The 26,462-nt window shown below is 47.4% G+C and overlaps 1 protein-coding gene across 1 annotated transcript in view; it reads left to right on the top strand.

Annotated features, from left to right (window-relative positions):
• Positions 1–26,462, top strand: part of DNAH5 (dynein axonemal heavy chain 5) — a 640,276-nt gene that overhangs the window by 590,742 nt on the left and 23,072 nt on the right. The window contains 2 exon segments of the mRNA XM_029590044.1: positions 12,466–12,681; positions 18,392–18,604. Coding sequence (XP_029445904.1) covers positions 12,466–12,681; positions 18,392–18,604 — 429 coding nt within the window.

Here is a 26,462-nt window from a genome sequence, read left to right as displayed (position 1 = left end):
TGCATACAATTTGTTGCCCCCCACCCATCAAAGTTGGGTTACATTGTGTATATAATATATATTTATATGTGTGTATATATATGTTTATTTATTTATCAATTTTTCTATACCGTCGTTCAGACATGCCATCACAACGGTTTACATTTTTAAAAGAGATACATGCTTTTTTAGAAATACATATTGAAATATAATACAGTGGTAATGATATAGTATAAGGTAATGCATATATGAGGAGGAGGAGACAAAGTGGATGGAAGGAGTAAGAATGGTTTAACATATAGAAATATGATACAAGGTTAAAATATGATACAAAAAATAGAAATATAATACATGGTAATTATATATATGTGTGTGTGTGTGTGTGTGTGTGTGTACAAAAAATATCTAGTACTCTCCCTTTACAAATATTCTATAAAGTCAAAACCACAATTAGAAAAATGTTTTATCTAAAGAAACTGTAATCAAACATTATATATGCATATTAAAATACTATTGAGATATCATCCACCTAAAAATCATATCCATTTACCCATACCACACATTCACACATCCTAATCAATTAAAAAGCTAGTTTATGCAATAGTGAAACAAAGTATCAAAACTTCTATAATAATGAAACAAAATATGCTATCCTCATTAACAACTGAAAGTTTATTCCTAAAACTGAAACATGGAATCATACAAAGGCCTTTGTTTCACCCAGAATCGGGCTTCCTCAGGGGGGAACATTCAGTGGTATTTTCCAACTCACAGCAACAGTATTTTGTAACAGCTCAAGAAGGCTCAGAGCAGCAAAATTCACATCGGCTGCATTTCTGACAGCTCAGGCAATTACAGTGTGGCAAAGAGACAAGAGTAGTTCATACAAACACCACCCCCTCGTTACAGCACAAAAGCGGCAGGAAATGCTCCAAACTGCTGCTATGCAGCTCCCAGCAGCACAAGTATGAAAGATAATGTTCTGCGCTGTTATTTCTCATATCAAAACAGCTGCATAACTGCACATACAATAAATCTTGTTCAGCAACGATATTTTTCAATGTAGACTTTTTTTTTGTGTCCTACTACAACTCTTGGTTTAATGATGTGTGTTTTAATCTCCCTCTTAGTATGCCTAATATCCAATTTATGGCAAGGAAAAGAATGGCAGAAATCACTTGCGCTGTTTCACATGTGTAATACTCACGAAAAATATGTTTAATAGGTAGCGAGGGGCATTGAAATTCATGAATGTTTAACATAGTTGAACAAACAACACATTTCCCACATGTAAACATATATAATTGAAGATGAATCAACTATATTGCGGTCTGATGTGTCAATCAAAAGATCCTTGAACTTCCAACCATGAGTTTTAGCAAAAATAGGGGACTGTAGAAATATGTCATGTACACAAGGATGTTCCAATGTTTCAAAATAATTTATTGTATTTCTCTAGTGTGGGTAGAAAAAGGTATGATACATATCTGCTGATCAATAGGCGTTTTTTGAGAAGTGGCAAGTAAAAGATCACGATTTGCAAATAAAGCCCTCTTATACACATTTTTAGGGATCTTCCGAGGATACCCACTTTGAAATAAATGATTCTGCATATTAACTGCCTGATGTCTAAATTCTTTTATAGTAGAGCAGAGACGGCGTAAATGTAAGAAATGTCCAACTGGGATGTTCTCTCGGAGCCTTCATGGATGATGACTTGAAAGGATAACAAGGAATTCCTGTCAGTGATTTTATGGTGAATGGTGGTACACAAAGAATCCAAAAAACAAAAAGGGAGCACTGCTGCAAGCAAAACAATCAAATAGATCAAGAAAATGTCACTCACAGTGACGCTGTTTGTGAAACCGGTACAGAAAAAATAAAATACTGTTTTGTCCCTCCCGACACAGCCTCACGGCGAAACACGGGTCCGTGTCTGGGGACCCATCTTGAATCATACCCTGTCATAACACTGTGGAGTTGCTGTTTCAAAAATATAATTCCTTCACTCAGAATAATGTGTGGACATTGAATTTTCTCTGCACATTTTCTTGATCTATTTGATGGTACACAAAGAATCAACATGTTTATATACGACCACATCCAAAAAAGAGACTTTCTCACTACTATATTCAAAACTGAATTGCAAGTTGATATTCCTTGAATTTAGCAATGAACTAAATACCTGTAATGCACTGAAAGATTCTGTCCAAATGAAAAAAATATTGTCAATAAAATGGACCCACATTTTAATGTGGCACCAAAAATCTGAAAGATAGACATAACTTTCTTCAAGAGATGAAACATAAAGACAGGATACTGAGGGGGCCATCATGGCCCCCATTTCTGTGCCCTTTATCTGTTGATATATGATCTTATCAATCTAAAACAATTTTTTTAAGGGCTATACAGGCTACATCAGAGATAAATGACTGCTGCAGTTTTGAACATTCTGTCTTTTTCAAACACTCACTTATTACCCCAATTGCCTCCTTTTGAGGGATATTGATATATAGTGATGAGATATCCACTGTCACTAATAACCAATGACTTTCCCACCGAGGAGCTGAAGATTGCAAAATCTGAAGAAAATGAGTAGAATCCCTTACACAGGAACGTATTTGAGGGACCAACAGTTTAATATGGAGTCCACATATTTAGATAAAAGTTCCAAAACGGAACAGATACCTGAAACGATAGGCCAACCCAGTGGATTATTTAAATCCTTATGAATTTTTGGCAAAAAATAAAATTATAGCATGATGGGATGTCTCTCTAATAAAAAAATCATACTCCCTTCCAAAAATGAGTCCCTTCTCTTTCCCTCTATCCAGTATCTCAGTAATCTCCTGAGTCAACTTCAGCATGGGGTCTGAGTCTAAAGCTATATAAAACTGAAAATCACTCAACTGTCATATTGCCTCTGCATTATATGTGGTTCTGTCCAAGATCACAATTCCTCCTCCCTTGTCAACAGTACAAATTACTATAGTAGAGTCCCTTCGTAGGACCTCACATGCCAACCTCTCTTTCGAACTGAAATTACTATTAAAAAAACTTTTAGATGTTTCCATAATTGTTAGATCCTTCCTAACTAAGGGCCAGATTTTCTAAACTACCGCGGCTTCCTGAATCCCGGCGCTAACGGGGGGCGGGCCTGCACCCAGTAGCGCCATCGTAAAAGGTGGTGCTATTGGGCGCGCTACTGACGGTGATAAGGGGCCTTACCTTTTCGCCGGCAGCGAAGTTTCCGTGGCGTCCGCCCCAACACCGTCCCGACTCCTCCTATTCCGGTGCTGACGCCACCCCGACTCTGCCCCGATCTAGGTATCGCGCGCGAAAAGGGACTTTTTGCAATGCGATATCAATAGAAAATGACCCCCTTAGGCTACAAAGGCTGCAATCAGAGGATCAGTTGGTCCTGGAGGGACACAATTGGAATTTTTTTTTACTAACAACCCACTATTAGCTGGCTGTGGATGATTCCTAAAGAACAAAGCAATTTTCAGTTTATGAATAAACTTATGTACATGAGTTCTGGTGGAAATGCATCATACCTATTAGTTGGAACAAAAGAAAGACCTTTCTGTAGAATCCGCCCGGATTTACGTGAGCAGGGCCCTTGTGCACCGGCAGGCCTATTTTGCATAGGCCGCCGGCGCGCGCAGAGCCCCGGGACGCGCGTAGGTCCCGGGGTTTTTTGAAGGGGGTGTGTCGGGGCGGGTCCAGATGACGCGGCGTTTCGGGGGCGGGACACGGCGTCTCGGGGGTGGGACTGGGGGCATGGCGCCGGCCCGGGGGCATGGTCCAGGCCTCCGGACCAGCCCCCCCGGGTTGGATGACGGCGCGCCAGCAGTGCGCTGGCGTGCGTAGATTTACGTCTGCTTCTCGCAGGCGTAAATCTAGGGACAAAGGTAAGGGGGGGGGTTTAGATAGGGCCGGGGGGGTGGGTTAGGTAGGGGAAGGGAGGGGAAGGTGAGGGGAGGGCAAAAGGAAGTTCCCTCCGAGGCCGCTCCGATTTCGGAGCGGCCTCGGAGGGAACAGAGGCAGGCTGCGCGGCTCGGCGCACGCAGGCTGCCCAAAATCGGCAGCCTTGCGCGCGCGCCGATCCAGGATTTTATAAGATATGCACGGCTATGCGCGTATCTTATAAAATCCTGCATATTTTTGTTTGCGCCTGCTGCGCGAACAAAAGTACGCGATCACGCTTTTTAAAAAAATCTACCCCAGGTTGGCCGCGTGACTGGATGGCTGCGTAAGCGAGGGGCTCCCGTCCCGCTCCTCCTAGAAAACTAAACAGCGCTTTGAAAAGATGTGCACACCGCGATCATAATACCTCCATCGGAAGCCAAAAGGTTGCGAATCAAATAAATATTAGCAGAGCAAAAATACCTGCAGGTACTCGCAGGCCGGGAACATCACTATTGCGGGTACAGCGGGGCCGAGGTCCTCCCGTTCGCCATTTTGGACTTACTCTCGGGTCGAGAAATTTTTGCCGTGGCGCTATAGGCTTACCGGGCAGCTTAATCACAAACGAACTGAATCAGCTGAGAGTACCGACAACGATCGGAGCAGTGGAGAGACGTCCCCAGTCCGACGGCACAGCCAGCAGCGAACATAGCCGGGGAGCAAAGTAGCGCCACGTGGCAGCGGGGGGCACTCGCGTCTCGGCCTGCTTTCTGCTGAACGTGCAGGAGCTGGGAGAGGCTAAGACGGCGCGGATGACTGTAAATGTAGGTGCAAATCTCAACCTACAGAAAATTGGTGTACAAGGGCCGGGCTTGACCGGGCATCGGGAGAGACGGAGGAGGGGCGTTGGAGACGAGAGACCCGAACCGCCATTTTAATATCAGTGTTGGGGTACATACAGGGTCTATGGCGTCTGAAGGCTGCGATTCTGGCCTGCAGAGAGAAGATGTGGTGCGCTAACAGCTGCGTCTTATAAGAGCCGCGAGAGGAAACAGGAGGAGGGAATTGCGTCGGAGTCTGCTGCTAAGCTTTTATTTAAATGAAGCTAAAGCGCTCCTTAAACAGTGCTTGAGCAGATACCCGAGGACCTAGTGGCATCAGTGGTGGAGAGGAGGGAATCCACAATAGGAGGTACGGGGTCCCTGCTTAAGCTTTACACCGGGGACGCACTTTTGCAACGTGGTAGTCCAGACGTAACAGCATATTGCAGCCTCCTGCAACAGAGTGGGGCTGCCGACCATTGGGGGAGTTCAGACTGTGCTGAGTAGGCAAAGGTGGAACACCTTACCCAGTGGAGAGGCTGGGCTGTGATCTTCCCCTCATTTATAGCGGATCTGACCAGGCACTTCCCAAACAGGAGTTTTTTTTTCGAGGGGATTAGCTTTCATAAAGCGGATGGCTGCCAGGAAAAAAAGTGATTTACAAAAGTTTTCATTTACCAAAGTGGCGGCTGAGATGCGGCAATCAGGGATGGACATAACAGACGGACCTGAGGGGAGTGGAGGGGGAGGCTCCGATTCTGAGGCACCGATATTATCCCCACAAACATCTCGGGAGGGGGCGTCATCCCTTTCGGATTTACCAACGAAGGATACGATGAGAGATTGGTTTATTGAACTTCGGGCAGACATGAAGCAAAATAAAGAGGAACTGCTACACTCCTTTTCGGAATTGAGAGAGGATTTTCTGGCGTTGGGACATAGAGTCGATGATTTAGATGTCCAGGTGGAAAGCCATGAGGCAAAGTTGCAGACCCTAACCCAAAAAACCACTGAAACCTATACGGAATTGCTGGTGCTGCAAGATAAGTTGGAAGATATGGAAAACCGATCAAGGAGAATGAACATCCGACTGCGAGGGATACCAGAATCGGCAGACTTTCGAGACAGCATGGAGACTGCTAAATCGTTTTGTACCTTCCTTCTTGATCAGGGGGAGGAGGGAGCGGCACCCACGGAAAGAGATTCAGTACCAGACTCCCTTACCATAGAAAGAGCGCACAGGGCACTGGGAGCCCGTAGAGATAACAAGCCGAGAGATATTATCATCAACTTCAATAGTTACCTGCAAAAGGAAAACATTCTGGCGGTGGCCCGCAAGAAGAAGCAATGGAATTGGAGAAATGCTACAGTTGTGGTCTATCAGGACTTGGCAGCTAGTACCTTAAAAAAGAGATATGAATTGAGAAGTGTTACTGCAGCTTTACGTGCGGCGGACATAAGATATAGATGGAATTTTCCTTTTTCCCTGTCTTTCCAAAAAGATGGGACGACATATCGTTTGAAAACCATGAAGGACGCCACCGAGATTTTTCAACAAGCGCATCTGGAACCCCCTCGGGCTGCTTTGGAAGAGACAGCCACGAAGCCTCGGGGGGCTGCGACTTCGAATTGGCAGCGAGTGGAACGTCCGAAGAGGAAACCAACTTCCAGAGTTTCCTCAATGATGGAAAAGACAATACCGCAAGACTAAATGGTCTGATCCAGAATAGCTGGAGGCTATAGGATTACTTTAACTGGGAGTGTCATTGCATAGTTATTCCAAGTTTTGTAATTGAGGTAAGGCAGACTGCTAGTAATTTACGGAAATGGAGGAAAAAAAAAAAAAAAAAAAAAAAAAGAAAGAGGAGGTTATGCACATATTTGGAAACGTTATATGCAAGCGTTGTGGAGGAGAGGGGGAGCGGGAGGGAGGGTGGCTATCCAGTCTGGGGCACGCCCTCCAATGCAGATCTGGGTGGGGGCAGTCCCGGTCTGCGTTCTAATGAAAGGCATAGACCCATTTGGGGTCTGGGGGATGGATGAGGGAGTCGGGGTGGGAGTGGGGGAGGGGGGGGGGAGTCTCTGGGGAGGGGGGGGAGGAGAAAGAGGGGGTCCAGTCTGACCTGGTTGATGGCTTCTTAAGCCGTTTCTTTCAATGTATTCCGTGCCCCTTTAAGGGAACGCTCCAGTCTGCCATTGCAAAAAAATGGGGAAATGTACGTACGAGGGCCTTAGCTGGGACGGCCTTCGTCTGGATGGCACATTTAGCTAATCTATGCTGTTTCTTCACTCAGCTCCATGCCTAGTACATTAACCCGTATCGTCTCATGGAATGTATGCGGCATCCATACCCCGATTAAGAGAAATAAGATCTTACAGGCGTTCAAGCGTAAAGGGACCGACATTGGATTTTTACAGGAGACACACCTTACGGATATAGAACACACTAAATTAGCTGGAGGTTGGGTAGGGGGGGTCTATTATGCTTCGGCTACTACTCGTTCGGCGGGGGTAGCGATTTTGGTTAGTAAAAATTTACCATATCAAATTCAGAAGGAGATTAAGGATCCGGAGGGCCGGTTTCTTATATTGATTGGGGAGTTATACGCTAAACCTCTAATATTGTGTAACTTGTATGCCCCGAATACTTTTAGCCAAACATTTTTTCAAGAGGTGTACCAACACCTCCTTCCCTACATCTCAGATAATATTATTATGGGGGGAGACTTTAATACAATTCAAGATGCTCTGTTAGACGCCTCAAAAAATAGGCGCAGAGAATATGGAATGGGTAAGGGACCTGCGCATTTGCAGAAAAACCTGCACTTAGTGGATCCGTGGCGTACTTTGAACCCAGGGGACAAAACTTTTACTCATCTGTCCAGGGCACATGCCACCTACTCCCGTATAGATTTTTTTCTAACTAGTGCTCATATGTTTCCTACAATACAAGAGGCGGGTATTGATGATATTTTCATTTCAGATCATAGCCCTGTCTGGCTAGATGTGCAGGCTGGGCGTCCTGAACAAGGAGCTCGGTTGTGGCGGTATCCCTACTACCTGGCTGAAGATAAGCACTTTAATGAATATCTAACAAAACGGTGGGTGGACTATGCATCCTCAAACGAGGCACATATTGAGCAGCCAGTATTATATTGGTACACTGCTAAAGCAGTCCTCCGAGGAGATATTATCGCATATGTGACACATCGGCGGAAGAGTCTGAATAAGCAAGTATTACTGTTGACTGAACAATTACACAGGGCCCGGATTTGTCTGGTCCGTTTGCATACGAAACAAAATAGAGATAATTACCTATCTATACAAAATACGTTAAATTCAGTACTACATTTGAGGGCAAAAAAAAGTATGTTATATTATCAGCATAGGTTGTATCAACACAGCAATAAGGCGGGTAAATTAATGACACATTTGATTAGATCTTCGAGAGCGCCTCGGTTTATTACGGGACTAAAGAATGAGAATGGGCATGTGGAAACAAACACACGTACCATACTGCGCCTCTTTCGAAATTTCTATCAGCGATTATACGAGACGGAGGGCTGGTCGGAGGAGGCGTGCAGACAGTTTTGTGGGTCTCTGCCGATTCCCATTCTCACAGAGGAGCAAAAAATGACTTTAAATATGCCAATTTCGGAGGAGGAAGTCCGGAGGGCTATTTATAATTCTAAACGCTTAAAAACCCCGGGACCGGATGGTCTCTCGGCAGAATTCTATAAGGGCCTGCTTGATAGAGTGACGGGACCTTTAACCGCGCTTTTTTCAGCTTTAATTCGACAGGGAAGTTTTCCACCCCAGATGAATGTAGCACACATTACCCTTATTCCGAAAACAGGCAGGGACACCCTACAGCCTGATGCCTACCGTCCTATATCCTTGCTGAACTTTGACCAAAAGTTGTTAGCAAAGATTTTGGCGGATCGCCTAGCGGTGGTGTTGCCCTCTCTCGTGGGACCCCATCAAGTGGGATTTGTTAGAAAGCGATATGCCCTTTCAAATCTGCGGAGGATTTTAGCGGCAATGGAAATCTGTCGTTTTACGAATACTCCCTATTTGGCTATTAGTTTCGACGCCGAAAAGGCCTTTGATAGGGTGGAGTGGAGTTATTTGTTTTATATTTTGAGACACATGGGTTTCGAAGGCCTGTTTTATGAGGCAGTGCACTTATTATACGAGGATCCACAGGCAACCATTTTGGTTAATGGAGATAGGTCTGAAATGTTTCCTATCAGGAGAGGCACTCGTCAAGGATGTCCGTTGTCTCCGCTTCTTTTTTTGTTGCAACTAGAACCGCTGTTACTTACTATACAGGGAGCGCCTGGTGTTCGGGGAGTGCGATTTGACAGAGAAATCTTTAAATGTGCGGCCTTTGCAGATGACCTTTTGGTATTTTTGACTGATCCGGTTCGGTCTTTGAGCCCTCTGCTCGATGTGATGGGTTCCTTTGGAATCTTTTCGGGATTTCGGTTGAATGAACATAAGTCCTCTGCCTTGGCTTTTCCAGAAGCGCTGAAGGAGAGATGGAGGGGCTCTTTTCCATTGCAATGGGCGATAGATTCCTTTCGCTATCTGGGGGTGAGAGTGCCGGTAGACCCTTCTCTGGTTTACAACGCTAATGTGCCAAGTATGCTCCGCTATACACAAGACACACTTGCTACGTGGCAAAACTTTCCTTTAACTCTGTGTGGTAGGGTAAACCTATTTAAAATGGTTATTCTACCCAAGTGGTTATACTTATTTCAAACCCTTCCTCTCCATTTGAAAAGGGGGGATGCGTCGTTATTAGATAGCTGTGTGCGGAAATTTTTATGGAGGGGAGGCAAGGCGAGAATTCCCTTGGTCTGGTTGCAGCGGAGGTGGGGGATGGGAGGCCTGGGGGTACCGAACCTGGCGTTGTACGCTGTGGCATGTAATCTGCGGATTATACGGGATTGGTTGCTTGGTACTTCTTCCCACACTAGCTTTATGGCGGAGAGTGCCCTTCAATACCCGGTTCATGTTAGTTACGCGCTCCAGGTAGAGCCAGCAAAACTCCCCCCCGTGCTGACTCAGTCTAAGGTGGTATTGCCGATACGGCAGGCCTGGGTTACTTTGACTAAAACTCTTCAAATGCCTAGAGTCAGTGCATATTTGCTCCCGGTTCATGGGAATACTGATTTCTTACCGGGGATCACCTCTCCACAGTTTCAGGCATGGAAAAAGGTGGGAATTAAATATCTGGGGCATGTATTTACAGAAGAGGGGAATCTGATGTCATTTTCTGAATTGCAGAAGAGTTATGGGAGGGGAGTAATTACGGTATTCCCTTATTTACAACTTCAACACTATGTTAAGACCATCCCGATGGCATTTAGGCTAATTTCGACCTTTCAGAAACTGGAGAACTTGTTGGCCCTCTCTAGAAATAAAGCACCATCCCTATCATATTATTATCAACAACTACACCGCCTGAAAAAGATAGAGATGTATTCCATACTGGCAGACAGATGGACGGCGGATGGGGAGTTTGTGGTCACCGCCTCCATATTGCGAACCTGTTATGGTCGGATTGCCAGGATCTCGTATAATACATACTATAGAGAACTGCAGTATAAATTTTTGGGAAGGGCCTATATCTCGCCCCAGATGGCAAAAAGACAACGTATTGCACTATCGGGTTCATGTTTGCGGTGCCGGAAGGAGGGGGCTACTTTGGCTCATGGTTTTTGGGCTTGCCCTGTGGTGCAGGCTTTTTGGACCCAGATTGCACATTATTTAGCTACAATCTTACATGTTTCTATTCCGATAGCGCCCTTGTGGATTTTATTTGGGTGCATACCCCCGTTGAGAATACGAGATCCTGGCATCAGGTTATTTTTGCAGAAAGCTAGTGTGGTTGGGAAGCGGGTGATTCTCATGAACTGGAGAAGCGCTGATCCCCCTTCTTTTTGGGCATGGAGGAACCTTTTGTATACGATGATGCAGATGGAGCAGATGGCCATTCGACAATCCCCAGTACAAAGTAAGCGATTTCTTAGTGTTTGGGATCCATATATTCAGTCTCTTCCTCACGTTGCTAGAAGCCGGATTCTTAATGAATGTATGTAGTCCATCGGGGTAGGCTACTGGAGGTTTTTTTTAGTTTTATGGGGTTGGGATTGAAAGGGTTTTTTTTCTGGTTTAAGATTGAAATATATGGCTGTGTATTTAAAGGGAAGGACTGGGGGCAGGGGAAAGGTACGGAAGTTATTCAGTTCAGCCCAGGGAGGTGGTAATATTTAGGTGGTTGAGATAAATAACAGCTCCTTCTCAGCGGCAAGTAATTAATTTTTGGTTCTCAATCCTATATAGGGGAAAAGAGGGGATGGGAAGGGGGGGGGGGGAAACAGTTGGGAATCCAAAAGGTTAAACTTCAGTGTTTTACTTGGTGGGCTTCAACACGATCTATTCATTGAGGACTGTGTATAAATGTAGGTGGTTGCAGCCCATTATATGATTGAGTGGAGGGCCTAATTATAGAGCTCTCTTACAATGGTGGATGTCATATGTTGTGTTTCAAGATTGCAGAATTGATTGTGATGCTTCTACTGTTGTCCACTGTTTACATGTTTTGTATTTGTTGGTTTCTCAATAAAAATTAAATAAACCTTAAAAAAAAAAAAAAAAAAAAAAAATCTACCCCTATGTGTGTAGTTTTTAAAGGACAAGTCACAATTTTAAAGTTAATTCTGTAATCAAAACCGAGATAGAGACATGGACATGATTAATTACATTTAACATTGTTGATCACTAACTATGTTACTGAACCTTATGGCACTTTTGTAAACGGATAAATTACAGTATCATTACTTTTATGTGCCTCGATGTAAACCGTTGTGACGATCACCTCCAAACAACGGTATAGAAAAGATTTAAAATAAATAAATAAATAAATATACAAAATGACTGTGCATGTAAAACTGGCCCTAAAACCCTAGTCCACCACTAAAACCTCACCTTGAGATACTAGATGACTCTCTTATAGTGGTATAAATAGTTGATTACTATGAGACACTTATAAAGAGTCTTAGTCTCTCTCTCTCTCTCACTCAATCTCTCTCCTCAAAAATTATCCTAGCCATACCCCTTTTCCTTATCACAGGCATTATCCATGCGAAATTTATATCATTTTGATGAATCTAGGCAAAAGTTAGCTGGATAAGTTTATCCAGCTAACTTTGCAAGTCAGCAAGCAGCTAAATATTACCCCTATGGGTGTAAGTAAGTTTAAATTTAAATGTTGCCTGACACCACTAAACCCATGATCTTGAACTATGGTTGCCAGAATTACTTAAAAAATAATACTGTCAGTTGGCTTATGCATGACTGCATTGTGATTGCAGAAGTAATGTTTTTTCTATTGCATTGTAAGTATGGATTTGGAAGCTCAGAATGGTTTTTGCATGAACTAATTATTCAGAAGAACTGGCCTACTGTTACAAAAAATGCTAGAATGACTCTGGAGAACAAGATTTCTGTTAATTCTAACAAAACATTTGTTAGAATTAGGTTTCTTATAAAGAGGGGCAGCTTTCACTTTAATAATAAATCTAATGTATTATGATTTCTCTAGCATTTTGGATGTTTCCTGTTTTCTGTTCAGAATGACTGTCTGAAATGGCAAATAGCCTTACTTTTAGTTTATATCTTAAAGATGGTTTTATTTCTGTGAATGGATTTGTGGTTGAGACACATTTGTGTATATTGGGTGTTTTAGGGCTTGCCTGCTTACGACACACCAGAAGTCTTTGGTCTGCACCCTAATGCTGATATCACATATCAAAGTAAGCTTGCTAAGGACGTTTTGGACACTATCCTTAGTATTCAACCCAAAGACAGCTCCAGTGGAGGAGGAGAGACCCGAGAAGCAGTAGTTGCAAGACTAGCTGATGACATGCTGGAAAAGCTTCCTGTTGATTATGTACCATTCGAAGTAAGTGATGGTGTATGCTATATGAAAAATAAGTCTTTGATCCAGGGGTCAGCAAGCTCCACTTCCCCACCTCTCAGTATGTAGCACATGAATATAATCCTGGTGTCATGCCATTCTGCCTACCTGCACAATACTAACACTACAAGTCTTTTCAGAAAGTTGCAGACTGGCGCTGCTGATCATACAATATATGAGATCAATGCAGCCGACCCACACATTTTGTAAATATTTGTGGTGCTGACACTGAGGGGTAGATTTTCAAAAAACGCGAATAGGCGTATTTTTGCTGGCGCATCAGGCGCCAGCAAAAGTACGCTGGATTTTAGTAGATACGCGCGGAGCCGCGCGTATCCGCTAAAATCCTGGATCGGCGCGCGCAAGGCTATGAATTCTGTATAGCCGGCGCGCGCCGAGCCGCGCAGCCTACCCCCGTTCCCTCCGAGGCCGCTCCGAAATCGGAGCGGCCTCGGAGGGAACTTCCTTTTGCCCTCTCCTCACCTTCCCCTCCCTTCCCCTACCTAACCCACCCACCCGGCCCTGTCTAAGCCCCCCCTTACCTTTGTCAGGGGATTTACGCCTCCCAGAGGGAGGCGTAAATCCCCGCGCGCCAGTGGGCCGCTAGCGCGCCGGGACGCGACCTGGGGGCGGGTCCGGAGGGCGCGGCCACACCCCCGGGCCGTAACCACGCCCCCGGGCCCGCCCCCGAAACGCTCCCGGCACGCCCCCTAAACGCCGCGACGACCGGGCCCGCCCCCGACACGCCCCCCTCGGAGAACCCCAGGACTTACGCGAGTCCCGGGGTCTGCGCGCGCCGGTGAGCCTATGTAAAATAGGCTCACCGGCGCGCAGGGCCCTGCTCGCCTAAATCCGCCCGGATTTGGGCGGATTTAGGCGAGCAGGGCTCTTAAAATCCGCCCCTGAGTGAGTAGGCGGAGACAACACTGAGCGGATTAGAAGCAGGGGAACCAACCACCGTGCTCTCACCCCTACAGCTCCCAGAACCAGGAGAACATCAACACAACAACATTCATTAAGAGGATGCTGCCAGTGTTAACGCTTGGCCAAAAATGGTGCTGCACTAAGAGCAACCTTAAGTTTGAGTAATTGTGCTGCCAAAATGGCACATCCTGTCCTAACAGCTGATGATACCATATAAATTTAAAGCACTGGTTTTCTTTTTTTTTTTTTAATTTCATTTTGCAATTCATTAATATATGTGAAGATAAAGCATCCAAGAAATGTTAGTTCATATTCACCATTACACATCCTTAAGAAGCCAAATGTTAAATAAAAATAGAGAAATTACAACATTCTGGGGTAGGTTTTCAAAGGGTTACATGCGAAAACCTACCCCTGCGCGCGCCGAGCCTATTTTGCATAGGTTCGGCGGCGCACGCAAGCCTCAGGACGCACATATGTCCCGGGGCTTTCAAAAATGGGTGGGGGCGGGGCGGCGGGCCGGGGGTGGGCCGGGTCGGGGGCGTGGCGGCGGTCTGGGGGTGGGGCCAGGGCGTGACGGCGGTCCCGAGTCCTCCGGCACAGCAGCCTGTGCCGGGGGATGGCATGCCGGCAGCCAGCTGGCGCGTGCAAGTTATGCCTGTCTCGGGCAGGCTTAACTTCTGCAACAAAGGTGGGGGGGGATTTAGTTAGGGCTGGGGGGTGGGTTAGATAGGGGAAGGGAGGGGAAGGTGGGGGGGGGGAGTGGTAGAAAAGTTCTCTCCAAGGCCGCTCCGATTTCGGAGCGGCCTCGGATGGACCGGGAAAAGCCATCAAGGCTCCCCTTGGGCTCGGCGCGCGCAAGGTGCACAAGTGTGCATCCCCTTGCATGCGCTGACCCCAGATTTTATAACATGCGCGCAGTAGCACGCACATGTTATAAAATCAGGTGTACATTTGTGCGCGCCGGGTAGCACGCACAAATGTACCCCGCGTGCATAAAATTTAAAATCGGCCCCTCTATGAACTGACCTCAAGTCCAAAAAATTGGTGGGTGGAAGAAGATCTTTAGGCATGGACTAAGCAGAAATACAAATATATCTAATTAGACTCCTATCAAAAAAATTACTGCGCCTATCCACAGAAAACAACATAGTTATTTGCTTTTACCATTTCAGCAGGGAACAGCTACAAGATGTTGAATACTCTATTGTATGGTCAATAAATTGTGTATGGGTTATTTTTTTTCAATGTACATTTTTTTCTTGCCATTGTATGTATTGATAAAAATGGGATGTGTATGGTTGTCTTGTGTTTTGTCGTTTTGTAGTGCTATGGTGCCTTCTGTGTTTCTGATGGTTAAAAAATTGATGCAGTATTGTTGTGGTGATTTTAGTTTTTTGGTGCATCTAATTGGATGTAAATTATGATGATGCTGGCTATGATCAATGTTATATTACAATATGGCATCTACCAGAAATAAAAGTTATAAAAAAAAAAAAGAACACAACATAGTAGAACTAACTGAATGGAAATTAATCAAGAATTTTATTATGAAGAAAAATTTTAAATTGCTCAATGTCATAAAACACCAACTGTTCCCCTGAAAAATTACAATACGCTTACAAGAAAATTTTACGAGAAAGGATGCACCAACACTCAAGACCTGCAACAGAAACTCCAAAAAACCCGCTTTCCTATGGCCTGGGTAGGCTTGCAAGGATCAGGAAATATATGAATTGTATGTCCAAAAAAAGAGAAGACTGATACCTGAAGAAAAGTATCAAATCTAAGAGATAAATATTAAGAGGAAAATATCATAGTAAGCCAGATAAAACTTATCTGGCTAACTTACAAGGGACATTCCACAGCACGGCTATGCTGCTAAATAAACCCAAGTAAGTCACTGGTAGGCTGGATAAGTCTTATTGAGCAGGTCTTAACTTATCCAGTTATAACTTGTCGCATGCTATAAGGCTCTAATGCACGCGATAAACTCCTATCACATTTGAAAAGAAACTTTTCGTGTGTGATAGGATGCTAATTTGCTGGAGGGGAGGAGTCTGGGCAGGGAGGGGGAGGAGTTGGCTGCAGCAGCACTGCCAGCGATAATGTGAGGAACATTATCGCCAGCAGTAGCGTGGCGAATAGCACCACCTTTCACGGTAGCGCTATTTGCACAAAAGACTGCAGCCGGCCACACTGCGGCCGGCAAAATCGCACCGCCGCAGTGCGAACGGCTGCGGCCTTTCGCAGGCCCTCCATCCCCGCCCCCTTTTTCACTGGATCCATCATTCTGGGAAGAATGATGAATCCAGCCGTAAGTTAGCCGGATAAGTAGCTCCTCCCCAAAATTACCATATCCTGCCCCCCACTTTGGGCAATGTCCCTCTAGTCGTTACTTCTTCCTCTGAGGTTTCTAAAATAGCAGAGACGTCCATACTGTCCACTGGAGTAAGGGCCTCTGTTGCCCCTTCCTGCTGTTTTCCCAACCACCTCATAGATGGAACATAAACCTTAGTCAAAAGAGGTATAGCATCAAGAGATTTTTAAAACCTCCAAAAATACTTTCTCACTATTTGATATGGTAGAGACCTTCTAGCTTGGTGGAAATTAATGAGGACCTAGATTTTTATATCTGAAATTATTAGAGAACAGTATGTTGTCCTTGATTAGAGCAATATTTATTTTTTGGAGCATAGAAATATTATGACAGCACTCTCTGGTTGCTCACACTGTGGGGTTGCTCTGGAACCAGCTCCAAGGACCTGAACCTCAAGCTCTCTCCACTCATTGCAGCTCCTTCTGCTTGCACTCCACTCCTAAGGCCATCTTCCATTGGCCCACTTGCATGACATTGTTTCGGAGCACAGCTGCCTGTTGCAAGCCTCTCCCCAGAGACACATCCACACGTGAACTTTCGAAGTTCATGGAGGGGGTAGGGGAAGGAGGCAACTGCATCGCTGATTCAGAGAAAATTTGCAGGCATTGTCGGTGAAGTCCGATCCGCAGGGCTGAGAGAAGCTTCGTAGCCAGAAAGGTCACTACCTATGCCTCATCCAGAGTCTCTTCAGCAACTTCCTAGGACAGAGGTTGAGTGGTGAGGACCAAAAAAAGAGTCTATCAGCCTAGTAAGTGGCATCAGGGGGCCAGAACGTTACCCTTTTATGTACCATACTGATGCAAAAAATCAAATGAAAAGGGGGAAAAAAGGAACTCCACAGAACCCACACAAACCACTGCTGCTCAGTGGATGCCAAAGCATTGGTTTCCTTACAAACAAAGAAATAATGATGCTTTCAGTATTGTAATAGGGAGAATTGAGTTTGGTGATTTGATAGAGCAGTTTTATTTTCACTCCCTCCCCCACCACATTTAAATGCCAATTTAAATAAAAGGTGCTGTGTGTGTGGAGAGCAATGCTTACGCCTGGATCGTTCTCTTTTTATAAAGAGTCTACTTTGTAGTAATGCCGCTCTATTAAAGATTCCTCATCTGAGCACAGAGAGCCGTATGCACTAACAATTTCTCCCATTTTCTGTCTCTGGAGAACATGCTTACTACATCTGGCCCTTAATCAAAACTGTAGAGTTTTATTTTTGGCCAAGTGGCTTTCTTCTGCAAATGATTTGCGGCACAGCTCGCCCAGGATGTGCATATACATTGCACGGGGCATTCATAGAGTATAAGCCATGAAAACATAATATCTTAAGTTTTCTGATAGGTATGTGTTGGCACATAAAGAAGAAAACAGTTCAGTACCTCAGTTGTACCAGTTTCTTCCTGGGGTGTTGTTTCTTTCCAGCTGTTGGCCAGGCAGACTTTTGGTAGAGTAGTTTCCATAATATATCATTTGAGAGGCAGATATTCAGTGGCCTGGTGAGTGGGACAGTTGCCCGGGTAACTTTACCTGGATATTCACGGCACTTATCTGAATAAGTCTTCCGCTGAATAGACCAGGCTAAAGTTGCCCAGATAGTCTTAGAATTTTCTGACTAGGTGACCAAGGTGTAGTGGGTACTTTTGGCTGGGTGAGAAGAAGAAGAAGCATTGCATAAGCAGCGCATAAGCGTTGCTGAGATAAGAACTGATTATTTGAATCTGGAATTTATCCTTTGACTGTATGTGGGTAGGCAGACCATATGCACCACCCATTTTCTCTGAAGGAAGAGAAGGAGAATTTTTTGATGTGAGAAGTTATTAATAACATAGCAACTATTTTTGACGAGACTTTGAAGTTTGAATAAGTTTTGAAATAAAAAAACTGAAATGGTTTTTGACCCGTGATGGCAATGAAAACGATTGCACGCAGAATCATCTAGAGAATGAAATAAAAGATCTTGATACCAAGCGCTGTCTGAGGTTTTCCCTTCCAAAAACGAATAGTTTCATAAAAGTAATGGTTGCTGTAATTCCATGAGTTTGTGCAATTGGAGAGTTAAGTAAAAAAAAAAGGGGGGAATAAAAACAAAAAATAATGAAATAAATGACATTGGAAAAATATAGTGGCCAGTGTATTTGATTCACTGTTGGAATATGTTGAAGATTCACAATTTATGCAGGCTTTCACGGATTCCATTCTTGCACAGTATAAATAGCCATACTGCAGTATCCATAAAAAGCACAATCACGTTTTGAACTTTGTAATATTTAATTGTCACTGTTTCTCTCCCTGTCATGAAAAGAGTTCAGGCTTTGAGGTACCTTACCGTAATCTGATTTTTGCTATTTTGTTGGTTTGTTTTTTTTTCCCTTGTTCATCTCTGGGCGGCAGGTGAGGGAAAGGCTACAGAAGATGGGCCCCTTTCAACCCATGAACATCTTCCTGCGTCAGGAGATTGACAGGATGCAGAGGGTGATTAGCCTGGTGCGAGGCACGCTCACTGACTTGAAGCTTGCCATCGACGGGACCATCATCATGAGCGAGAACCTGAGGGATGCTCTGGACTGCATGTACGATGCACGGATTCCAGCCCGCTGGAGAAAGGCAAGTGCAGCAGCCGGAAATGCGACTTTAGAGTTTATGTATACAGTGCAGAGGCCCCTCTTAAAAAAAAACAAAACAAAAACACAAAAAAAAAGCTCATGCCAAGAACGCGTTTCTATTAAGCAACTAACAGAACAACTTTTGAAGGCATTAACCTAGGTAAAAATATTTACCCAGTCTGGCTGAATTTTGTGCACCTCAGTATGGCTAAAAGTAAGTGCAGCCTTTCATGACATGTACCCTTTAGCCAGGTCATAAGGAGGCATTTCTAGGGAGAGGGGCAGGTATTTAGGCTGGGGGAGTTAAGCAGTACCTTCATGTTGATAGTTTCAGTTGTACACATGATTTTGTACCCTTGATCTGCCCCTCCCCCCCCAAAGAGGAAGCACAATGTGTGTGCACCACGTGTACTCTTATATTTGCAATTGATTTTTAAAGGGAAGCTGCCTGGGTAGTTATTCTTGGAAAATTAGCTACAAGAGACTTGTGTGCAAAAGTGCACAGACCTTGCCACTAGATGAGCTATTAAAAATTGTCTTCTGGATATTCACAAGATGGCACTGACAACTCTTTTTATGTGGTTAGCAGCACCAACACTCTCTCACTCATTGCTCTGCTTTCAATGGAAAGGCTAAGCAAGAAAAAAAAACAAACTTGTTTTTGTGCAAGACGTTTGTGGATGTTAGCAGCAGGGTCTTGTATTTAACTGTGTTTAGTGATTTGGATCCTATAATCCTAAAATGTAAGATGTGTATTGTAAACTACCTATCTAGTGTAAATCCCTTTTCCCAGTGATGGAATAGTTAACTTGATGATAATTCAGACCATGTTAATGGCTCTGACACATACGATGGCTTTTAATGGAACTGTGGTAACTTGGAGCAGTCACGGTCTGGGAAACAGCCTGTGGGATAAAGGAGGCAGACTCTGACTGTTTCCTTATGTACAATTGCATTTACAGAACAAAACACAACACAAAGAAAACTGTTCACCTTGCAGTGCTGGCAACACTCAAACTCAAATGTAAAAGAAAATTATTATTTACCTGCTAATTTTCGTTCCTGTAGTACCATGGATCAGTCCAGACAGTGGGTTATGTCCCCAATCCAGCAGATGGAGTCAGCACAAGCTTTGAGGGGGCGTATCCATATATACTACTACCCCCTCTGCAGGAGTTCAGTATCGAGTATATCAAAGCCCGAGTAGAAACCCCCGAAGGATCAAGTTTGTGGAAACAGATAATGAAAACAATTGTAACCGCAACAAGTAACTGCAAACATCCTACCAACTTGTAGGGAGCTGTGAAAAACAGCGAAAAGAAACAACTGTGAAGACACAGAACACTGCGAGCAAGAAGCAGCGCAGAGCTGAGCAGGATCAAGAACCCAAACGCGGTGGGCGTCTGGACTGATCCATGGTACTATAGGAACGAAAATTAGCAGGTAAATAATAATTTTCTTTTCCCTGTACGTACCTGGATCAGTCCAGACAGTGGGATGTACCCAAGCTTCCCTAAATCGGGTGGGGTCCTGCGAGGCCTGCTCGGAGAACCTGCTCGCCAAAGTGTCCAGAGACCGAAGAGGCGAGGTGCAGACGATAGTGCCTCGAGAACGTGTGTAACGATTTCCAGGTGGCTGCCCTACAAATTTCCTGCGAGGATACCGAGCGAACCTCCGCCCAGGAAGCCGCCTGAGAACGTGTAGAATGCGCTACGATTCCGGGTGGGGGAGTCCGACCCGCCCCAATGTAAGAAGCAGCAATGCCGGCCTTCAGCCATCTGGCAATGGTAGTCTTCGAGGCCTGAGACCCCTTCTTAGGACCGGCCCAGAGTACAAAGAGATGGTCAGAGGTTCGGAACTCATTTGTAGCCTCCAGATAGAGGCGCAGAGTGCGCTTGACATTCAAGAGACGGAGAGACTTCGGCTCTGAGGAGGAGAAGGACGGCAACTCCACCGTCTGGTTCACATGGAATGCAGAAACCACCTTCGGAAGGAAGGAGGGAACGGTGCGAAGCGAAACTCCAGAGTCGGAGAAACGGAGATAGGGCTCTCTACACGACAGAGCCTGCATCTCCGAGATGCGTCGAGCGGAACAGATGGCCACAAGAAATACAGTCTTAAGAGTGAGATCCTTTATCGTTGCGCTGCGCAGCGGCTCGAACAGTGGTCCCGACAGGGAGCGAAGCACAAGGTTAAGACTCCAGGAGGGACAAGGGTCCCGTAACGGAGGACGCATATGCTTGGCACCCTTGAGAAAACGAGCAATGTCAGGATGCTGTAGAAGAGAGCCCCCATCGCTCAACAGCGAACCAAGGGCGGCCACCTGAACCCGTAGTGAATTATAGGCGAGCCCTTTTTCCACCCCCGCCTGTAGAAACTGAAGGATCTGAGGTACAGAAGCCTTAGCGGGTCTCGTGGCCTGGCTGGTACACCACAGCTCGAACACCTTCCAGACTCGAACATAGGCCGATGTCTTTCGTGCCCGCAATAGCGTGGATACTACCGCCTCCAGGTAGCCCCGACGCCAGAGGCGGCGCCTCTCAAAAGCCAGGCTGCAAGACAGAAGAATTCTGCCTGCTCGAAAAATACCGGGCCCTGATGTAGGAGCTGGGGGAGGTGCCCCAGCCTGATTGGCCTGTCGATCACCAGCTGTAGCAGGTCCGCAAACCAGGGTCGCCTGGGCCATTCTGGGGCGACGAAAACCACGGTCCCCTGATGGCTTTCTATTCTACGGAGCATCCTGCCCACCAGGGGCCATGGTGGAAAAGAAAGATATGGCGGCCACGGGAGGACCAGGGCATCCACTCCCTCCGCGCTCTCTCCGGCGACTGAAGAAGCGTGGAGCCTTGGCGTTGAGAGCGGACGCCATCAGATCCAAGTGGGGGGCCCCCCACCGATGGACGAGAATTTGCATTGCTTTGTCGGAGAGAGACCACTCTCCGGGTCCAGCAGTTGACGACTGAGGAAGTCCGCCTGGACGTTGTCCACACCGGCGACGTGCGAGGCCGCTAGCCGGACGAGATGACGCTCCGCCCATTGCATCAGCAGCGCCGCCTCGAGCGCGACCTGCGGGCTGCGCGTGCCTCCTTGTCGGTTGATGTAGACCACGGTGGTAGCATTGTCCGATAGGATTCTGACTTCTCGGTTCCGAAGAAGCGGGAGGAAATGTCGCAGAGCTAGCCGGACCGCTCTGGTTTCCAGACGGTTGATTGACCACTTCGCCTCCACCATGGACCACGTCCCCTGCATGGCGCTTCGATCGCAGACTGCACCCCAGCCTGCTAGACTGGCATAGGTGGTCACCACCACCCAATTTGGCAGATCGAGGGACATGCCACGGGCCAGGTTCGGCGGATCCAACCACCAGCCCAGACTGTCCCTGGCATTCTGTGGGAGCGGGAGAATCATCTGATAGTCCTGCAATACTGGTTTCCAACGGGAGAAGAGCGCCCACTGTAAGGTCCTGAGGTGCGCGAAAGCCCAAGGTACAAGGTCGATGGTGGACCCCATCACTCCCAGGAGTTGCAGGTAGTCCCAGGAGGTGGGCTCTGGTAACGCAGAGAACCGTCGTGTGTGATCCCGCAAGGATTGAGCTTTGTCCTGGCGCAGAAAAACTTTGCCCAGTAGGGTGTCGAAAGTTGCCCCCAAAAAAAAAACCCAAGCGTTGCGAGGGCATGAGGGAGCTCTTGGAGAAGTTCACTACCCATCCCAGGGAATGTAGAAACCGTACTACTCGAGTCACCGCTGAGCGTCCATGATCGAATGACTTCGCCCGGAGGAGCCAATCGTCCAGATAAGGATGAACCAGGATGCCCTCCTTCCGGAGAGCTGCCGCCACAACTACCATGATCTTGGTGAAGGTGTGCAGCGCCGGCGCCAATCCAAACGCGAGAGCCGTGAACTGAAAATGCTGGTCCAGAATTTTGAAACGAAGGAAACTGTGGTGGTCCGGGCGGATGGGAATGTGCAGGTAGGCCTCCGTTAAGTCCAGGGAGGCGAGGAACTCCCCCCGATGCACCGCCGCAATCACTGACCGGAGCGTTTCCATGCGGAACCGAACGACTCGAAGGGATTTGTTGACTTCCTTGAGGACTAGGATAGGCCGGAAGGAACCGTCCTTCTTTGGTACGACGAAATAGATGGAATAGTGGCCCGAGCCCACCTCTCCGAAGGGCACGGGCGCAGTAGCGCCTATCTCCCGGAGTCTGTCCAGAGTCAGCTGCACCGCTCCTCTCTTGAGGTCCGAGCCACAGGGGGAAAAGATGAACCTTCCCTGCAGGGGGCGGACAAATTCCAATGCGTAGCCGTGTTTTATGGTATCCAGGACCCACTGGTCCGAGGTGATCCGTGCCCACTCCGCTTAGAAATACGTTAGTCGGTCCCCAATCCTGGGGACAGGGGAGTGGGCGAGACTGGCATCATTGTGAAGACTTGGTATAGGGGTTCCCGGTTCCGGGAGTAGTGCGTGCGGGCCGATGCCCGCGGAAGGCGCGCAACCAGGGCTGAGACCTGGGGGCGGATGGCCGGGAGCCCGTCTGTCTGTAGCTCCTGTAGCGCCGTTGCGCTCTGGCTCTGGTCCGAGAAGAAGAAAACGCTCTGGATGGTCGAAACCTATCCTCCGGCAGCCGATGAACAGCGTTCTCCCCCAGGGACTTGATGATCTGGTCCAAATCCTCCCCGAAGAGGAACTTGCCCCTGAAGGGAAGAGAGCCCAGACTGGACTTAGAGGACGTATCAGACGCCCAATTGCGTAGCCACAGTAGTCATTGTGCTGCCACTACCGAAACCATGGATCTTGTGAGGACCCGAAAAAGGTCGTACGAGGCGTCCGCCCCATACGCCACTGCGGCTTCTAGCCGATCTGCCTGGGCAGCCTCATCGGACGGCAGGTTCTGAGACGTGAGGAGTTGTTGCACCCAAAGGAGACTAGTCCGCTGGGCAAGCGAACTGCACATCACCGCCCGCATACCCAGAGCGGAGACCTCGAAAACCCGCTTAAGGAAAACTTCCAACTTACGATCCTGTGTGTCCCGCAACGCCGCACCTCCCGTCACTGGGATAGTCGTCCTCTTCGTGACCGCCGACACTGCGGAGTCCACCTTTGGGACCTTGATGAGGTCCAGAAAATCTTCGGGGAGCGGGTACAGCTTTTCCATAGCCCGGCTGCTCTTCAGGGAGGCCTCCGGGGTGTCCCATTCCCTGGTGAGAAGTTGTAAAAACGAGTCATGAATGGGAAAAGCCCGAGCCCTCGGCCGGAGTGCCGCCAGGACAGGATCTCCCTTCCTTGAAGAAGTGATGACAGCGGGAGCTACTGGGGCAGGTGGGTCTGGTGGCGGATCCAAATCTAATTCTTGGATGATCTGCGGGATGAGGTCGTCCAGCTCTTCCCTCTGGAAGAGGCGTAGGGTACGCGGATCATCCCCCTCCTGTGTGCCGTCCCCTTGTCCCCCGTCCGGGAGGTCAAGTCCATGTCCCGCTGGGTCTGGCACCGCCCCCACTGCCGTGGGCGTGGATCGGACCCGGGTAGGAAGGCGGGAGGCCCCCACTCCTGGAGGGTCGGGGGGGGCCGGCGTCGAGGGCGACATCCGAGGGATCTTAGGAGGGGGGGGGGTCCCACAGGTGCTTCCAGCCCCTGCAGATAAGCGGTATGCATGAGCAGGATAAACTCCGGAGAGAACCCCGGCCTGCTCGGGTGCGCTTTGGGGGCGGCGTGGTTCCTGCTCCCTGGCTCTGGGTGCTTGTTTCCTGCACCAAAATCGGGGGAACACCCCCGCTGGTAGAGTCCTCCAGGGATCCGTTCTCCCTCGTGGCCTCCAGGGATCCGTTCCCCCTAGTGGCCTGCGCCTCAGGGCGCTCAGAATGTAAAATGGCCGCCGTTCCCGCCAAAAATGGCGGAGTGGCCGGCCCGCACCGCCCGGGCAAAAAAGAGAAATCAGTCAGGGACTGTGAGGTACCTTCCCCCCCCGGGAAGGCATCGTGCACAGATGCCCTCCTGGGAAATCCGGGACCCCGGGTCTCCGCAGGCCGCACAGTGGGACGGCCGCGGCATCGGGATCGCTGCAGGAGAAAAGAAAAAGCCACGGGGGGGGCCACGCGCACAAAGGCGCCGCTGCGGGGGGGCCCGGTCGGCCCGCACTGTCCGCTGTCTGAAAATAGAGGAGGGTGCCGCGGGGGGGCCTTCCTGGCCACACGACCCGCCCCAGACATCTTTCCCTAAATGGCTCAGCAGCCCATGAGGAGCTGTAAAATGGCCGTGGGTGAGGGAGTAAAGAGCGAAGAGGCCGGCTCCACCGGCTTTCGCGGGCACCGGGGGCTGAGCTGTAAAGGAAAAAACTACAAAGGAAAAACAAACTTACCCCTGGCTGCAACGAGAAATAAACAGCAAGGCCGCAGAGAAGAGACAAGGAAGAGAAGCCACTCCCCAGAAGTTGAAAGAACTCTGCCTTTTTTTTTTTTTTTTTAAACTTAATACAAACTTGCTACAAACTTGATCCACAGAAAAAGACAGCAACAAGCCATAATCAAGCAAGAAAGTGAAGGAAAAGGAGGGGAAGCCTGATTCCCCTACTCGCATCTGCTGGAGTCAGAAGATACTGAACTCCTGCAGAGGGGGTAGTAGTATATATGGATACGCCCCCTCAAAGCTTGTGCTGACTCCATCTGCTGGATTGGGGACATAACCCACTGTCTGGACTGATCCAGGTACGTACAGGGAACTAGTTTTGGCATACGCTGGCTTCCTGCCTGCTTCCCGGGGCCTCCCTAAGCCTTCTGGGCCCTGACTCCTTACACTGTGGTGAGGGGCACTCCCTCCACCCAGAATCCCTTGCGAGGCTGATCCTTATGGAGAACCTGGCCAGATAATCATGTCTAGTCCCTTAAGGGGTTCTGAGGAAGTTTCCTGTAAACTCCAGCACAGGAACTCTCTACAGGGGGAGCCTGCTTCTTCTCAATCCCACCCTAGGAACCTGATGTTTCCTCACATGGAGACAGAGCTGCATGTCGTCTGCATGGCAGTGGTAGCAGATTCCAAATTTGAAATCACTTCCCCCCAAAGATATTAAACAAAATGGGGGATAGGGACTCCCACAGTCAATAGAATATTAAACAAAATGGGGGATAGGGACTCCTACAGTCAACAGAATATTTCCAGGAGCAACAGTCTTCCAGGGCCACTCGTTAGTTGTAAGTTTACAGCGCTGGAGGCAGACAGTGGATCCCTTGCTCCCGGCAGGCTAAAATAAGATATGGGGGGGGGGGGGGGGGGGGGGGGGGGATATAGAGGGTTGGGATGAAGGGGGGGCCAGCCCTTCTTATTATACTTGCGGGCAGGTGGGTGGGAGGGAAGGAGGGCAGCTGATTGAACGATTTATCAAAAACCGGGACAGGGGGGCCTAGATACAATACCAGAGATTTCTAATGGATTAAAATTGGTTGGGAAGTGATGACAGTATGGCCCAACAGGGTCTTTGTATGATGTGTTGGAGGAGGGAGGGGATTGGCCCGCTGGCACTTTCTTTTCTTTTTTTTTTTTTTGTTTGGGTATGACAGTGCACCTTAGCACATTATCCAGCCACACAAGACAGGATAACTTTAGACCTGCTCAGAAGAAGGTTATCCGGCTATCCGGCTAACCTAGCTAGATATACCTGATATTTGGCTAGGTTAGCCAGATATCTCAGCCCCTCCCTGGAATGCTCCTAAAATGCCTCTTTTTTTATCTAGCAAAATTATATCCATATAAATATCTAATTATAATTTAGACAGATAAATGGCTGAACATGCCACATTAGCCATTTAGATGGATACATTTTGAGATATCCATCTAAATGTTTTTTGAATATGGAACTCATTAAGTC

The sequence above is a fragment of the Rhinatrema bivittatum genome, chromosome 2 (assembly GCF_901001135.1).
Source record: "Rhinatrema bivittatum chromosome 2, aRhiBiv1.1, whole genome shotgun sequence".
Classification (NCBI taxonomy): domain Eukaryota; kingdom Metazoa; phylum Chordata; class Amphibia; order Gymnophiona; family Rhinatrematidae; genus Rhinatrema; species Rhinatrema bivittatum.
The sequence above is the reverse complement of the archived record's forward strand: the minus strand, read 5'-3'. Positions and strand labels throughout refer to the sequence as shown.